At 42.7% G+C, this 17,648-nt stretch overlaps 2 protein-coding genes across 3 annotated transcripts in view; both read right to left on the reverse strand.

Annotated features, from left to right (window-relative positions):
• Positions 1-7,317: 7,317 nt before the first annotated feature.
• Positions 7,318-17,648, reverse strand: part of WFDC10B (WAP four-disulfide core domain 10B) — a 62,785-nt gene continuing 52,454 nt past the window's right edge. For both annotated transcript variants that reach the window (XM_030913966.1, XM_010384217.2), the window contains exons 3-4: positions 8,589-8,742; positions 7,318-7,617 (exon numbers count right to left, since the gene is read on the reverse strand). In XM_030913966.1, coding sequence (XP_030769826.1) covers positions 7,487-7,617; positions 8,589-8,679 — 222 coding nt within the window. In that variant the 5' untranslated portion in view covers positions 8,680-8,742 and the 3' untranslated portion in view covers positions 7,318-7,486. The remainder of the gene's footprint in view (positions 7,618-8,588; positions 8,743-17,648) is intronic.
• Positions 7,503-17,648, reverse strand: part of WFDC3 (WAP four-disulfide core domain 3) — an 80,320-nt gene continuing 70,174 nt past the window's right edge. The window contains exon 7 of the mRNA XM_030913965.1: positions 7,503-7,617. Coding sequence (XP_030769825.1) covers positions 7,602-7,617 — 16 coding nt within the window. The 3' untranslated portion in view covers positions 7,503-7,601. The remainder of the gene's footprint in view (positions 7,618-17,648) is intronic.

Consider the following 17,648-nt stretch of genomic DNA (forward strand, 5'->3'; position numbering starts at 1 on the left):
AAAAAATTGAGGAGGAGGGACTCCTCCCTAATTCATTCTATGAGGTTGGCATCATTCTAACATCAAAACCTGGCAGAGACACAACAGAAAAAGAAAACTTCACACCAATATCACTGATGAACATAGATGTAAAAATCCTAAACAAAATACTAGCAAACCAAATCCAGTAGTACATCAAAAAGCTAATCCACCACATTGTTTCCTGTTGGGAGCTCCCTGCAATACACGCCCCCCAAAAAAAACTAATTCACCACAATCAAGTAGGTTTTATCCCTGGGAAGCAAGGTTGATTCAACATATGCAAATCAATACATGTGATTCATCACATAAACCGAACTTTAAAAAAAATGGTCGCCGGGCGCGGTGGCTCAAGCCTGTAATCCCAGCACTTTGGGAGGCCGAGACGGGCGGATCACAAGGTCAGGAGATCGAGACCATCCTGGCTAACAGGGTGAAACCCCGTCTCTACTAAAAAATACAAAAAACTAGCCGGGCGCGGTGGTGGGCGCCTGTAGTCCCAGCTACTCGGGAGGCTGAGGCAGGAGAATAGCGTAAACCTGGGAGGCGGAGCTTGCAGTGAGCTGAGATCCGGTCACTGCACTCCAGCCCGGGCGACAGAGCGAGACTCCGTCTCAAAAAAAAAAAAAAAAAAAAAAAAAAAAAAAAAAAAATGGTCATCTTAATAGATGCAGAAGAGGCTTTTGATAAAATTTAACATTCTTTCATGTTAAAAACCCTCAACAAACCAGACATCAAAGGTACATACCACAAAATAATAACAGTCATCTCTGACAAACCAGACATCAAAGGTACATACCACAAAATAATAACAGTCATCTCTGACAATCCCACAGCCAACATCATACTGAATTGACAAAAGCTGGAAGCATTCCTCTTGAGAAGCGGAACAAGACAAGGATGCCCACTCTTACCACTCCTACTCAATATAGTATTGATGTCTAGCCAGAGCAATCATGCATGAGAAAGAAATAAAAGTGATCTAAATAGGAAGAGAGGAAGTCAAACTATGTCTCTTCACAGACAATATAAGTCTAGAAAACCCTGTAGTTTCTGCCCAAAAGCTTCTAGATCTGATAAACCACTTCAGCAATGGTTCAAGATACAAAATCAATGTACAAAAATCAGCAGCATTTCTAGTAGCGTTTCACTCACATGAACATGAAACACAGAGAAATACGTCCAAGTTGAGAGTCAAATCAGTCAGTACGGGAAAAACTTAGGTGGGTACTGAAAATCTTGACCTTTTGGTTGTTTGTGGGCCAGGGAAAGGCTTCATATGTGCCCCTGGGCTTGTGGATTTGGGCCTTCCTATAAATTTTGTCCCCTACAAAACTCTGGCCCCACCCGGTCTCTTCAATGTGGCATCCCAACTGATCAAAGCACTGAACAACCACCAAGATCCACATGCCAGTTGCTGCAATCAGTGCCCTACTCTTTGTCCCCAATTCACCCCAGGTTGTTCAGCCCTCTTGGTTCTCTAGTGGGATGAAACTGGAGTGGACTTAACATTAAGATTCCTAGACAAGTGGGAAGATCAAATATCCACCTCCAATTCCTTCTTCTCATCTCAGCAAATGTGGGTCTAGGGAAATTCTCTGTGAGTGGTATTATGATGGCCTGGAAGAGGGGGTGGCACAGGTTGAAATGACCATTTCTCTTACCTATCACTGCTTCTCTCAATTCTATAAGTCCAAGGGGTTTCTCCACTTCTCAAGTTCTGGTGTATTCAGGGTGGCATTCTTGTCTTTGAATAGTTTTTCATTTTATTTTAGTGTCAGGAAGTGATCCTAGGAGATCTATTCTGCCATCTTGTTGACATCACTTCCCAGTTTAGTCCTGAGATATCAGGGAAAGATTAAGAAGCACATGGTTTTCCCCATCCTAGGAAAATTCTCCAGGACAGGGCAAACCAGCTCTTGCACCAGAGACACATCCACAGAGTAGCCTTTCTTGTATTGTCACTCTCTGCAGCTCATATTCTTGTTCTGGGCTGTGAGGCAGACACTAAGGACACTCTTTAGGTAATAGTGGAACCCAGAACAAAGAGAAGGCAAGCTGGCCTCAGAGAAGAGAAAATTTGTCTTAAGTTTTTGATGTCACAATTTGCATCTTTTTATAATTTGTATCCCTTAACAAATTATTGCAGGTTTCATTGTTTTAAATAGCTTTGTCTTTTAACGTTATTAAAGATATAATTTATTTACCCACTGCCATTACAGTATCAGAGTATTTTGGATTTTACAATTATTTACTTTTATCAGGGAATGTTATACTTTCATATGTTTTCCAGTCACTAATTAGTGTCCTCTTCTTCAGCTTGAAGAACTCCCTTTAACACTTCTTGCAAGGCAAGTCTAATAGTGATAAACTGTCTCAGTTCCTGTTTGTCTGAGAAAGCCTTTATCACCCCTTCATTTTTGAAAGAAAAGATTTCTGGGTATAGTATTCTTGGTTGACAGGGTTGGTTTATTCAGGATTTTTAATATAACATCCCACCTCCTTCTGGCCTACAAAGTTTCTGCTGAAAAATCTGCTGATAATCTAAGGGAGAGTTCTCTTGTGTGTAACAATTCACTATTTCCTCACTGTTTTTAAAACTTTCTCTGTCTTTTTGCATGTATGGCAGGGGGAGGGTGGTGAGTATTCCAGTTTCTTCCATCCTATGGTGAAGGTGAGTGCCGGTATTTATCTCTCCTCTCTCTGCACTAAGCTGGAGAGATAATCTGTGACAAATGCCTGTATTTGTGTTCAAACTGCACCCTCTGATCCTGGAGAGATAGCTGCTTGATATGGTTAGAATCTGTGTCCTCATGCAAATCTCATGTCAAGTTGTAATCCGCAATGTTGGAGGTGGGCCTGGTGAGAGGTGATTGGATCGTGGGGGTAGATCCTTCATGAATGGTTTAATACCATCTCTTTGGTGCTGTTCTCATGATAGTGAGTGAGTTATCATGAGATGTGGTTTTTTAAAAGTATATAGTACCTCCCCCACTCCGCTCCTACTCCAGTCATGTGAAGATGCCTGCTCTGGCTTTGTCTTCTGCCATGAGTAAAATTTCCCTGAGCCCTCCTCAGAAGCAGATGCTGCTATGCTTCTTGTATAGCCCATAGAACCATGAGCCAATTAAACCTCTTTTCTTTATAAATTATGCAGTCTTGAGTATTTCTTTACAGCAATGATAGAATGGACTAATACATGCTGAAAGTGGGCCCATTGTATGCCCATGTCTTTGTTTTCTGTAGTCCCAGGCCACTTAGGAATGCAAAGTCTCATTGGGAATGCAAAGCCCCATTAGTCCCCAAAGCTAGATTGATAAGGAGACAGTCCCTTGGATGGAAACTATAGAAGTTTTTGTAGTCAGTACATGGACAAACTTCTTCCAGGAAGAATGGGTCAACTGGATTTATCACTGGGATGAACCAAAGGAAAGGGTCAGAAAGTGCTCAGCTCAAGCTCAGGATGACAGGGAGCTACTCTTTCTCCCCTTAGGTCCTCAATGCAAATTCATTAAAAGCAAGGTCATCAAGTAGCCACCAAAAGAGTAAGCAGGAAACCCCTTGCAGAGAGAAAATGGGAGCTGAGCATTTTAGTCCCTTTTCTGCACTGCTCCCAGGAGATGTAGCCCCTGGAAGTGTTGTTATGCCCATTTAAAACCACCTTTTTGCCTGGGTGCAATGGCTCACACCTGCAATCCCAGCACTTTGGGAGGCTGAAGTGGGTGGATCACTTGAGGTCAGGAGTTCAAGACCATCCTGGCCAACATGGTGAAATGTTGTCTCTACTAAAAATACAAAATATTACCCAGACATGGTGGTGCATGCCTGTAGTCCCAGCTACCCAGGAGGCTGAGACAGGAGAACCGCTTGAACCCAGGAGGTGAAGGTTGCAGTGAGCCAAGATTATGCCAGTGTGCTCTAGCCTGGGTGGCAGAGCGAGACTCTGTCAAAAAAAGAAAACAAAACACTTCGTATGCGATCTGGGAAGACTTGCATATGCATAGTCCCTTCAACTCTTAGAGCTAGGAGGTTTCGGTTCAGGTGGTAGCTGCTATAAAAGTTGGGCCACTCAATGCATGGCATAAACCCCTTACAGGGAGAAACAGGGAACAGCATTTTTAAGCCCCTTTTCTGCACTGCTCGAAGATTTTGAGGCCCCCAGAAGTACATGTGCACCTATATAAATCTACCACTTCTGTCTGTGGTCTAGAGAGATTCTCATATGCCTAGTCCTCTCTGTTCCTAGAGCTGGGAGTTTTAGAGTGCAATCCTTCCAGTAGAAGCTGCAAAAGTTGAGGCATTCTACATGTGGACAAACTCTCTTCAAGAAGGAGTAACAGACCTGGAGTTATCACTGGGGTGAGCCAGGGGAAAAGGCTTGGGAAGTGCTGATCTGCTTCTGAGGCTACCAGCAAGCTATTTGCCTCTTTAACTCCCCAATGCAAGTTAATTAATGCAAGTTAATTAGAAGCCCAGACACCAAGTAGCCCCCAGAGAAAACAACCCCTCCCAGAGAAAAACAAGAAGCTGCATTTTTTAAGCCCTTCTCTGCCCTGCCTCCAGAGAGTGAGACCCCTGGAAGTTCTTGTTCTGTAGCGTAAAACCACTGCTTTCCTGTAGGTCAAAAAGACTTACGTATTCCTAATCCCCTCCACTTCCAGAGTTGATTAATTGAGCCGAACCATGGGGAATTTCGGAGATAAAGTACTATATGTGAGACCCAAACCCTCCTCTCTACAGGGAGAAGTTGTGTATTAGGGATTCCTTTCCTGGTTGTATGGCAGTGTCCAAGGTGAAGTTCACGCCTGAGTGCACCTCAGCTTTTCCCACTCATTTGATGCAGATGTTTTTTCTCAGTTGCCCAGTGGGTAGGAGTCTTTCAATTGGTTTCTGACTTTTTTCAGAGAGAATCAATCAGTGAATAGTTTGTTCAGTTTGTTTCTTTGTGGGTGAAGGGAGAGTCATGAGTCTCCTATTTCAATATGTTGCTGATATCATCTAAGGGTAAGCCTTCAGACTTGGCAACAATAACTTCTGGATAGCAGACTTCCCTTGAATCTTTCACAGCATGAACATTCTAACTATTTTTATGCTAACATGCATTTCACAGTGGAAGAAATCACAATCACCAAATGCAACCTTACATTTCAAATAATCCTGTAGTTCATGAATTAGGCATCCTGAGTTTGGAATAATGCAGACTGTTAACAGAAGTAGGGGAGGGACAAACATTGCCGGTGATGACATTGGTATAGGACCATCTGTGAGCATCAAATGCAGCCAAAGTACAGAAACAAGGTAGGGGCAGATCAGTGTCATGTTGCATACATGAGATGGCAGTATCCTTCTAGAGTCTTCCCATTTACATTCACTTCGAAAAGCAACACGGCCTAGGAGATATAAAGAGAACAAACAAAGCAAAAGCAGTGGCAACCATAAGACTATGTGTTTGCTCTCAAACACAAGAGGTCTCATCTCTGATTCTTTTCAGGCTAGAACTTGACATTTTGGAAATCCAGATTTTGGAAGAATTTGCCTTTGCTTCTTCCTCTGCCTCCAAGACATTCATGTTCTTCTAAGGGTCCTCACTACCTTACTTTACACAATATGAGAGCACACAGATGTTTTCATAGAAGAGAGAGCACACAGTCATAACCAAATGGGCACTCCTTTCAGCTTTGAGTTCCCTGGGGCACTGTGAGTTGTCCAGAGAGCTCTCCGAAACACAAGTCAGGGCACCAGTGATTAGAAGAAAGCAGAACAACTGCTTCCAGTAAAATTCATAGTCTATGATGCTCATGCCAGTGACATGGGATAGGTCAACCTGACACCCATGGCATGTCCACATGGTACAGTGCACTGAACTTGAATGGGGGAGGTTATTCTCTATACGGTCCCTGACAGGTAAATTTGCCTCTCTTAATAGTGTCTCCTAGCAGTGTTTGGAGATGGCCTGAGATGACACTTGCTAAGGGAGGCTATTTGAGGAAGCACCAAATAAGATCTCTTGGAGACCATGCCCTTATAGCCCACCTACCTCTGATGATGTCTATGTTGGTGGTTGATGATGATCTCTTTTCTAAGACTCCCTTGTCCAAGAAAAGCTCTTGAGAAAGGCGAAGACAAACCTGAGATACACAGAGCCTGGTGATGCCTCAGAGGTGGCTCGCAGCCTCTGGTCTGATGCAGGAAGTTTTCTTCTCTGATGTCTCTTTCATTGAACGGCCCAGCAAGACGCACTAGATTGGAGCATAACACTGCACACCTGCCTCTGGGCATGGCCTGTCCTCCTGAAACCTCTTCACATTTGACTCCATGTTCCAATTAGCTACATGTGACCCCACCCTGGATCTAGCCCCAGGATCATTTCAGAGGAGAAACGATTGCAGAGTAAGGGAGAGTCTGTACCACAGTGGTTAATTTCCACTAACTCACAGTAGGATGACAGGCAAGATCTACTGCCACTCTGTGTCAATTACTCCTTAGCAACAGCAGCATGAACCACCTGTTCCCCACCCTTTGATGTTCCTCTTGATCAAAAGAAAAGAGAATGAGCCTCTAAGGAAGAGGGCTTGGGAAAGATAGGGACTATCCAGTTAATGGAAAGTGCTGGAGTATTCGATCCTGAGACCCAAATTGGGTCCCATTAGAGGAGTAGCCATGTTGGTGGGTGCAGGACAGGAGGAAGTTTGGGGTTGGTGCAGGCACTCACTCTCACTAGGATGCCTCTGGTCTCAGGTAATGGAGAGAACTGAGCAAAAAGTGAGCCCAGAGGAAACATTCTCTTCCAGCCACATCATATCCTCTCACTCTCTTATGGCCTTAGGCATGTCGCTGGCCTTCCTGGCACTCATTATCTTCATTGTAAAGAGAGAGCAATCTGAAGCTCAGAAAGAGACTGGGGAGCATGAGGTGGGGGTGCACCAAGGCTAAGGAGACCAAAGCAGTGCTTGAAGGCCTCCCACTCTTCACCTCGGGTTCTAACTGCCACCCATCTCATGTTTAATGGGTCCTTCTGACTCCAGGGTGAGAAATGTTCTCCTTAGCATCGGGAGATGCTGCACATGAACAGTTCCTCCCCCTGGGAGTACTGGTTCAGTGAGCAAAACAGCAAGGGGCTGTGCCTCCTGAGGGCTGGCAGGGATACATGGGCCAAAGAGGAAGAGGGAGGGTAGAGAAGCATAACCAGGGAGAGAAATCGAACACCAGGACACAAGACGAGCTGGGCACCTATGGGGGCTACTGTGGGCTCTCAATGATCACCTGTAGTGGCAGCAAAAGAGGCAGGATTCCTGGGCATTTGTTCTGGTTTATTTGACAGGGACAGGGAGTTCAGACAGCAGGGAGGGCGGCATTCCTGTTGACGTTCTTGTGCTGATGATTTGATGTCCTTGTGCTTCGGATGTGGGCACAGTCTCGGATGGAAGGGTTCAGGGAGCAGGATGCACATCCCAGCCCACTCTCCCACTCACAGGATGCTCATGCAAACGTTCCCACAGAAGGCTGAACAGCATATGTTATTTGCTTCACACTTTTGGAAATATGAACAGTGGTGGATGCATAGATCTATGCTGGGTCGCTTCTCACAGACCTTGATTCCTGAAATGGTGCAGAAGCAGGGTCAATGAAACCATGCACCTACAGAGCACCCTTCTCAAGCTTGAAGTTTCTCCATGGCCCCAGAACCAAGGCCCCCCTGACCACCACGACTCTCCTGGACTCTTCAGAGAACTTCTTTCTGGCCCATCACCAATCCTAGTGATTGGCAGTATCTTAAATCCTATCTCCCTGCCCTGCATCTCACCCCGGTAGACCTCAATGCCTGGGTTTCCTGGACTCTCACCATACACCTGCATTCAGAACTCTGTCTTCCCATTAATCATAGTGAAGTCACTCCCATAGGAGTCACCTTAGTGAAGTTGCCCCCATAGAATCTACAGTTTGACCCTGAGAGCTCAAAGAAGCCTGAGACATTTTCAAGCCCTCCCCTATTCTCCAGAATTTGCAGAGCCCAGAAAAGAAGATGAACTTGCCTTTCATCTCTCCCTCTCCTCTCCTCACTGTCGCTGTCCCTAGTATCCCTTCCCACCACCACTCTCCTGGCTCCTTTGATGATATACTTAACTTTGCCCTGTATATCCCAACTTTTCATTGCTCTATGTCCTTTTTACTCTAACTTATACCCATTTCTACACCTACACCTACCCTCATAACCACTTCTAGATGTTTACTCCTCACAAATGTGCATAAATCAAAGAATAATTGTCTTGCTTTCCCATTGGATTCTCAGTCCTGGTGCACCTTTCACTATGGGATGTACCATTTGTCTCTAAGTATTGGGAGCAAACAACAAAAGATGTAGGTTCCCCCTTCATTCCCACTACTAATCCCAAGGCCAGGTAAAGGGGTTGGAGGGCCATGGTTTGGGACAGTCCAGAGTCTGCACAACATTGTGGCCAGAGCTGGATATGCAGAAAGGTTCCAACGCCTAGGTCCTACTCAGACTGGACATATCTCCTCCATTCCCCCTACCCAACTCCCCCTCACCCATCCAGCAGCCCATCACCTACTCTGCATCCTCATCTTGTCATGGTATCCTCCCTGAGCCTGAAGCAGCAGCACACAGAGAACCAGGACAGGCAGCAGAGTCTGGGGTGCCATGACTCTGACCAGAACGTGAGCCCTAAGTCTGGCCAGGCAGCACAGACTTCCCTGCAGAGCTGCCTGTGGAGAGGGAAGGAAAGAAAGAAGGAATGATCTTCAGCTCCTCGCTGCCTCCACTGGCCAAGTCAGGGCAGAGCAAGAGTCCTTGCTTCCTGCCTTTGCCTTCTCTTAGCCCTGTCCTTCTCCATACAGGATAGGGCTTCTGCAGGAATGATGCCTCTTCTCACATAACCAGTCCTGTGTTCTTGCTAACAGAGTTTTTCTTTTCTGAAAGGTACTATTTATTTCTGCTTTCTAGTTGCAGAATGCTTTACAGAAAAAAAGAAAAGAAAAAATATCATTTTTTAAAAGGTGCTTACAATTAACCCATATTTTATTACATTCTCTTTTAGTTCTTCTGTAAACCATCTTTTATTTTCTCATTTTTAGATCACCTATTTTTTGTTACCTACCTTCTGCCACCTTTATTTAGTCATGCAAATATTTACAATGTCATTATTTCTCAAAAAGAAATGACACAAGTTTTTTTGGGGGGTTGAGGGTAGATACAGATAGACACTCCAATTTCCATAGTTGTGAATGCAGAAATCATATCATGAGCCCCTTTAAGAGGTGACTATTTGCATATAATGGATGTGTTCATTATAAATTCCTTTTTTTTCTTTTAGACAGAGTCTCACTCCACACCAGGCTGGAGTGTAGTGGCGTGATCTTGGCTCACTGCAACCTCCACCTTCCAAGTTCAAGCAATTCACACCTCAGCTTCCTGAGTAGCTGGGATTACAGGCACGTGCCATCACACCCAGATAATTTTTGTATTTTTAGTAGAGATGGGTTTCCGCCATGTTGGTCAGGCTCATCTCGAACTCCTGATCTCAATTGATCTGCCCATCTCAACCTCCCAAAGTGTTGGGATTACAGGCATGAGCCACCACACTTGACCTAATTATAAATTATTCTTAACAATTCATTACACAAAACCCTATATGATTGAGCTATATTTTTAATATTATTTTAAGTTCTGGGGTAAATGTGCAGGATGTGCAGGTTTGTTGCATGTGCCATAGGGGTTTACTACACCTGTCAACCCATCACCTAGGTATCAAGCCCAGCATGCATTAGCTATTTATCCTGATGCTCTCCCTCCCTTGACAGGCCCCAAGGTGTGTTGTTTCCCTCCCTGTGTCCATGTGTTCTCATTGTTCAGCTCCCACTTATAAGTGAGAACATGGAGTGTTTGGTTTTCTGTTCCTTCATTAGTTTGCTGAGGATAATGGCTTCCAGTTCCAGCCATGTCTCTGCAAAGAACATGATCTCATTCCTTTTTATGGCCACATAGTATTCCATGGTGTATATTTACCACATTTTCTTTATCCAGTCTATCATTGATGGGCATTTGGGTTAATTTCATGTCTTTGCTATTGTGAATAGTGCTGCAATGAACATACGCATGTACGTGTCTTCATAACAGAATGATTCTATTCCTTTGGGTATATACCCAGTAATGGGGTTGCTGGGTCAAATGGTATTTCTGGTTCTAAATCTCTGAGGAATCATCACATTGTCTTCCACAATGGTTGAACTAATTTACATTCCTACCAACAGCGTGAAAGCATTCCTATTTCTCTACAACCTCACCAGCATCTGTAGTTTCTTGACTTTTTAATAACCTCCATTGTGACTGGCATGAGATGGTATCTCATCATGGTTTTGATTTGCATTACTCTGATGTTGAGCTTTTCTTCATGTTTATTGGCTGCATATATGTCTTCTTTTGAGATGTGTCTGTTCGTGTCCTTTGCCCACTTTTTAATGGTATTGTTTGTTTTTTCTTATAAATTTAAGTTCCTTGTAGACTCTGGATACTCGACCTTTGTCAGGTGGATAGATTGCAAACATTTTCTCCCATTTTGTAGGTTGTCTGTTCACTCTGATGATAGTTTATTTTGCTGTACAAAAGCTCTTTAGTTTAATTAGATCCCATTTGCCAATTTTTGCTTTTGTTGCAATTGCTTTTGGTGATTTTGTCATGAAATCTTTGCCCATGCCTATGTCCTGAATGGTATTGCCCAGATTTTCTTCTAGAGTTTTTATAGTTTGGGGTTTTATATTTAAGCCTTTAATGCATCTTGAGTTAATTTTTGTATAAGGTGTAAGGAAGAGACCCAGTTTCAATTTTCTGTATATGGCAAATAGTAGCAAAAAGAGCTGTGATTATTATATTAGAGTCAAACAAAATACACATTGTGTCAAATATTGTTAAAAGAACCAAAATCATGATTATATATTGATAAAAGGGTCAATTCATCAAAAAGATATAAAAATTATAAACATATACACACCAAGCAATAAAGCTTCAAAATATACGAAGCAAACACTGACAGGATTGAAGGGAGACACAGCACTACAGTAATAGTTGGAGAGTTCAATATCCCATCATGGCATAATAAGAAATATATTTGATCTTTGTCCCCAGTTCCTGGCACAAGGTTCCTAAAACTCTTGGAATTTCCTGAGTGACAGGTGTGTCTTTTGTTATTCATAAGGAGCCCCTTTTGATTCCACCTGAGTTTCTGCTAATGAGGTTACTTGGAGTGGGGCCCCTAGGTAGCCTCAGGTTGGAACTGGTCACCAGAAAGATCAAGTGATTAGAGGGTTGGAACTTTTAGACCCCACCCACTCTCCTCCAGGAAGTTAAATAAGGAAGGAGTTGAAGCTCTATAAAAACTCTTAAACAATAAGATTTGATAAGCTTCTGAATTGGTGAACACATCCATGTGCCAGAAGGGTGGCACACCCAACTCACAAGGACAGAAATTCCTGTGCTTGGAACCCTTCTGAAGCTCACCCTACTTACTTCATCTGGCTATTCATTTGTATCCTTTATAATAAACTGATAAACTTTAAGTAAAGTGTTTCCTGAGTTCTGTGGGCTGTTCCAGCAAATTATCAAACTTTCAGATGGGATTGTGGGAGCCCCTGATTTATAGCCAGTAGATCAAAAGTGCAGGAGACCCAAGACTTGCCACTGGCACCTGAAGTTGGGAGTAGTCTTGTGAAATCAAGCCTATAAGCTGTGGGGTCTGCACTAACTTCAAGTAGTTAGTGTCAGAATTAAATTAAATTTTGGAACACCCAGTTGGTGCCCAGAGATAGGAGAATTGGTTGTTGGTGTTGGAAAGCATTCCAGGCCCTCTTTCAATAATGAATAGAATATGTAGACAGAAAAATCAATAAGGAAATAGGGTACTAAACAACACTAGAAACCTAAGACAGACCTAAGACAAGAAGGGAATGCATATTCTTCTCAAGCACATATGGAACATTCTCCAGGATAAACTACATGTTAGGCCACAAAACAAGCCTAAATAAATTTTAAAAGATTGAAATTATACAGGCCAGGTGCTGTGGCTCACGCCTGTAATCCCAGCACCTTGGGAGGCTGAGGCGGGTGGATCACAAGGTCAAGAGACCGAGACCATCCTGGCCAACACGGTAAAATCCCGTCTCTACTAAAAATACAAAAATTAGCCTGGTGTGGTGGCAGACGCCTGTAATCCCAGCTGCTGAGGAGGCTGAGGCAGGATAATCGTTTGGAGGCAGGAGAATCACTTGAACTCAGGAAGCAGAGGTTGCAGTGAGCTGAGATCGCACCACTGCACTCCAGCCTGGTGACAGAGCAAGACTCTGTCTCAAAAAAAAAAAAAAAAAAAAAAAAGATTGAAATTATACAAACTATCTTCTCCAGCCACAATGGAACAAAGCTGAAATCAATAAGAGAAGGAAAACTGGAAAATTCTCAAAAATGTGAAATTAATACACTCTTAAACAACCAATGAGTCAAAGAATAAATCACAACGGAAATTAGAAAACACTTTGAGCCAGGCATGTTGACTCACGCCTGTAATCCCAGCACTTTGAGAGGCTGAGGTGGGTGGATCACTTGAGCCCAGGAATTCAAGACCAGCCTGGGCAACATAACAAGACCCTGTCTCTACAAAAAACTAACTGGGCATGGTGGTATGCACCTGTAGTCCCAACTACTTAGAAAAAAACTTTCGAATGAATGAAAGCAAAAACACAAAACACAACATACAAAAACTTATGAGATGCAGTAAAAGTCGTTCTCAGGGTAGAAAATCTATAACTGTGAATACTTACATTAAAAAAGAAAGATCTCAGCCAGGCACGGTGGCTCACGCCTGTAATCCCAGTACTTTGGGAGGCTGAGGCAGATGGGTCATGAGGTCAGGAGATCGAGACCATCCTGGCTAACATGGTGAAACCCCATCTCTACTAAAAATACAAAAAATTAGCCGGGCATGGTGGTACAAGCCTTGTAGTCCTAGCTACTCAGGAGTCTGAGGCAGGAGAATCGCTTGAACCCAGGAGGCAGAGGTTGCAGCGAGCCAAGATCATGCCACTGCACTCCAGCCTAGGCAACAGAGTGAGATTCTGTCTCAAAAAAAAAAAAAAAAATCTCAAATCAACAACCTAACTTTACATCATATGAAACTAGAAAGAGAAGAACAAACTACACCCAAAGCTAGCAGAAGGAAGGAAATAATAAACATTTGAAAACAGACAAATGAAATAGGAAATACAAAACCAATAAAAAGAAGCAACAAGACCAAAACTTGGTTTTTTTAAAAGAGCAATAAAATTGAAAATCTTTAGCTAGATTGACTAAGAAGAAAAGAGAAAAGACACAAATAACTAATATCAGAAATTAGAGTGGGACATCACCACCAACCTTACAGAACTAAAAATAAATTATAAGAGAATACTATAACAATGTGACACCAACACATTAGATAACCTGGAGGAAATGGACAGATTCCTAGAAACTCACAAATCACCAAAACTGACTTGAGAAGGAATAGAAAATATTAACAGACCTATAACAAATAAAGAGATAGAATCAATAATTTTTGAAAAACACACACAACTCTCTTCAACAAACGAATGCCTAGGGCTAGATGACTTCACTGATAAAATCTATACTAAACTTTTTTTGATCAACACCAATCCTTCTCAAAGTTTTCCAATCTTAATTGATACAGAAAAAGCATTTCACAAAATTCACCACCCTTCTATGATTTAAAAAAAATTCAAAAAACTAGGAAATAAAGGACTTCCTTAACATGACTAAAGGCACCTATAAAAAACTATATACAATGATCATTATACTCAATTGTGAAAGATCAAAGTCTTTCTCCCAAGATCAGAAATAAGACAATGATGCATCTTTCACCACCGCGAGTCAACACTGTAATGGAGTTCTAACCAAAGCAATTAAGTAATAAAAAGAAATAAAAGTCATCCAAATTGGGAAGAAAGTAAAACTATCTCAGCTGTTTTTGTAAACACCAGCAATGAGCAATCCAAAAAGGAAATTAAGGAAACAACTTGATTTATAACAGGCTACGAAAGGATAAAATACCTAGAAGTGAATTTAACCATAGAGGTAAAAGACTTGTTTACCACAAAATACAGAACATTGCTGAAAGGAATTATAGAAGACCTCAAGAAATAGAAAGACATTCCATCTTTTTTTTTTTTTGAGACAGGGTCTGGCTCTGTCACCCAGGCTGGAGTGCAGTGGCGTGATCTTGGCTCACTGCAACCTCCACCTCCCAGGTGCTGGGACTGTAGGCGCATGCCACTACGCCCAGCCAATTTTTCTATTTTCTGTAGAGACAGGGTTTTGCCATGTTGCCCAGGCTGATCTCGAACTCCTGAGCTCAAGCAAACCACCTGCCTTGGCCTCTCAAAGTGCTGGGATTACAGGTGTGAGCCACCACACCTAGCCATCCCATATTCTGTATTGGAAGACTTAAAATTATTAAGACAGCATTACAATGCAATTCCAATCAAGTTCCAACATAATTTTTTTTTTTTTTTTTTTTTTTTTTTGAGATGGAGTCTCATTCTGTCACCCAGGCTGGAGTGCAGCGGCGGAAGCTCAGCTCAATGCAACCTCCGCCTCCCAGGTTCAAGCAATTCTCCTGCTTCAGCCTCCTGAGTAGAGGGACTACCAGCATGCACCACCACTCCTGGCTAATTTTTATATTTTTAGTAGAGATGGGGTTTCACTCTGTTGGCCAGGCTGGTCTCAAACTCCTGGTCTCAGGTGATCCACCTGCCTCGGCCTCCCAAAGTGCTGGGATTATAGGCGTGAGCCACCACGCCTGGCCAGATTTTTCTTTATTTGAGAAATAGAAAAGCTGATCCTTAAGTTACAAAACTGCAAGAGGCTTGAATAGCCAAAGCAATCTTGAAAAGGTAGAATTCACACTTCCTGATTCAAAAATAAGCCAATGATTTAAATATAAAAGCTACAAAATTATTAGAAGAAATACAGAAGTAAATCTTCATGACTTTGGATCGGGCAATGGATTCTTAGAAAAGACACCAAAAGCACAGTGACAAAAGAAAAAAAATCTGACTTCATCAAAGTTAAAAACTTTTGTGCCTCAAATGACTACCAAAAAAGTGAAAAGACAGCCTACGGAATGGGAGAAAATATTTGAAAAAATCATCTATCTGATAAGAGTGTCCAGAATATATTAAAGAACTCTTACAATTCAAGGGAAAAAAAAAAAAAAAAAAAACCCTAATTACAAAATGGGCAAAGGACTTGAATATACATTTCTTCAAAGAAGATATAAAAATGACCAACAAGCACATGAAAATATGCTCAATAGGCCGGGCGCGGTGGCTCAAGCCTGTAATCCCAGCACTTTGGGAGGCCGAGATGGGCAGATCACGAGGTCAGAAGATGGAGACCATCCTGGCTAACACGGTGAAACCCCGTCTCTACTAAAAAATACAAAAAAAAAAAAAAAAACTAGCCGGGCGACGAGGCGGGCGCCTGTAGTCCCAGCTACTCAGGAGGCTGAGGCAGGAGAATGGCGTGAACCCGGGAGGCGGAGCTTGCTGTGAGCTGAGATCCGGCCACTGCGCTCCAGCCTGGGTGACAGAGCGAGACTCTGTCTAAAAAAAAAAAAAAAAAGAGAATATGCTCAATATCAGCTGGGCACAGTGGCTCATGCTTGTAAGCCTAGGACTTCAGGAGGCCAAGGCAGGTGGATTACCTGAGGTCAGGAGTCCGAGACCAGCTTCGCCAACATGGTGAAACCCCATTTCTACTAAAAATACAAAAATTTGTCAGGTGTGGTGGCGGGCGCCTGTAAACCCAGCTACTCGGGACGCTGAGGCAGGAAAATCTCTTGAACCCAGGAGGCGGAGGTTGCAGTGAGCTGAGATCACACCACTGCACTCCAGCTTGGGCAACAGAGTGAGAATCCATCAAAAAAAGAAGAAGAGGAAGAGGAAGAAGAAGAAGAAGAAGGAGAAGAAGGGGAAGAAGCAGGAGAAGAAGGAGAGGGAGAGGGAGAGGGAAATATGCTCAACATCATTAGTTATTAGGGAAATACAAATAAAAACCGTGAGATACCACTTCACATTCTCTTGACTGGCTATAATTTTTAAAAAGGAAAATAATAAGTGTTGGCAAGCATGTGGAGAAATTGGAACCCTCATGCACTGCTGATAGAAGTATGAAATGGTTCAGCCGCTGTGGGAAGAGTTTGGAGTTTCCTCAAAAAAGTAAACATACAAAGTTAAACATATGACCCAGCAGTTTTACTCCCAAATATTTATCCAAATGAATTAAAAATATACACTCAAAAAAAGTTCATCTACAAATGTTCATAGCTGCATTATTTGCAATTGCCAAAGCAAGGAAACAGCTGAAATGTCCATCAACAGATGAATGGATAAACAATTGTGATATATATATACAATGAAGTATTATTCACCCATAAAATGGAATGAAGTACTGGTGCATGCTACATAGTAAATGAACTTCAAAAACTACAGAAATAACATTTCTCACCCAATTGTTTTGGCGAAAATTCAAAAGCATGACAACACGTTCTGTTAGTGAGACTGTAGGAAACATGCACACTCACATTGTTGGTGGCGTTACAAAAAGGCATAATCAGGCCGGGCGTGGTGGCTCAAGCCTGTAATCCCAGCACTTTGGGAGGCCGAGACGGGCGGATCACGAGGTCAGGAGATCGAGACCATCCTGGCGAACACGGTGAAACCCCGTCTCTACTAAAAAATACGAAAAACTAGCCGGGCGAGGTGGCGGGCAGAGCTGAGATCTGGCCACTGCACTCCAGCCTGGGTGACAGAGCGAGACTCCGTCTCAAAAAAAAAAAAAAAAAAAAAAAAGGCATAATCTTTACGAAGTAGAAATTGGCAATATCTTGCCAAACTATATGTGTATTTATCCTTTTTTTTTTTCCTTTTGAGACAAAGTCTAGCTCTGTTGCCCGGGCTGGAGTGCAGTGGCTTGATCTTGGCTCACTGCAACCTCCGCCTCCCAGGTTCAAGCGATTCTTCTGCCTTAGCCTCCTGAGTAGCTGGGACTACAGGCGCGTGCCACCATGCTCGTCTAATTTTTTGTATTTTTAGTAGAGACAGGGTTTCACCATGTTGACCAGGCTGGTCTCGAACTCCTGACCTCATGATCTGCCCGCCTCAGCCTCCCAAGTGCTGGGATTACAGGCGTGAGCCACTGCGCCCAGCCATGCCTAACTATCACACTTTTAGAAATGTATTGATATTATACCTCCAATGATACAGAAAATTATGCATCATTGTTCACTGCAGCATTATTTATAATAGCAAAATCTTGGAAACTACCTAAATGCCTAAATATAGGAGACTGGCTATATGACTAAGGTGTATGTGCAAGGGATGTCAAATGCAGCTGTAATAGAGGAAAAATCGTTATGAACTACTGGAGAGCAGTTTTCAGGATATATTGTTAAATGAAAACAACAAGGTGCAAATGAGTATATTCGTGCAAGAAAAACAGAGTTGAGAGTTCAAGTAACTAATTATCTTAAATCAATAATTTCCAGAGAATTAATAAAGAAGGGCTGCTACTC

This window comes from Rhinopithecus roxellana, chromosome 13, assembly GCF_007565055.1.
Source record: "Rhinopithecus roxellana isolate Shanxi Qingling chromosome 13, ASM756505v1, whole genome shotgun sequence".
NCBI classification, from domain to species: Eukaryota; Metazoa; Chordata; class Mammalia; order Primates; family Cercopithecidae; genus Rhinopithecus; species Rhinopithecus roxellana.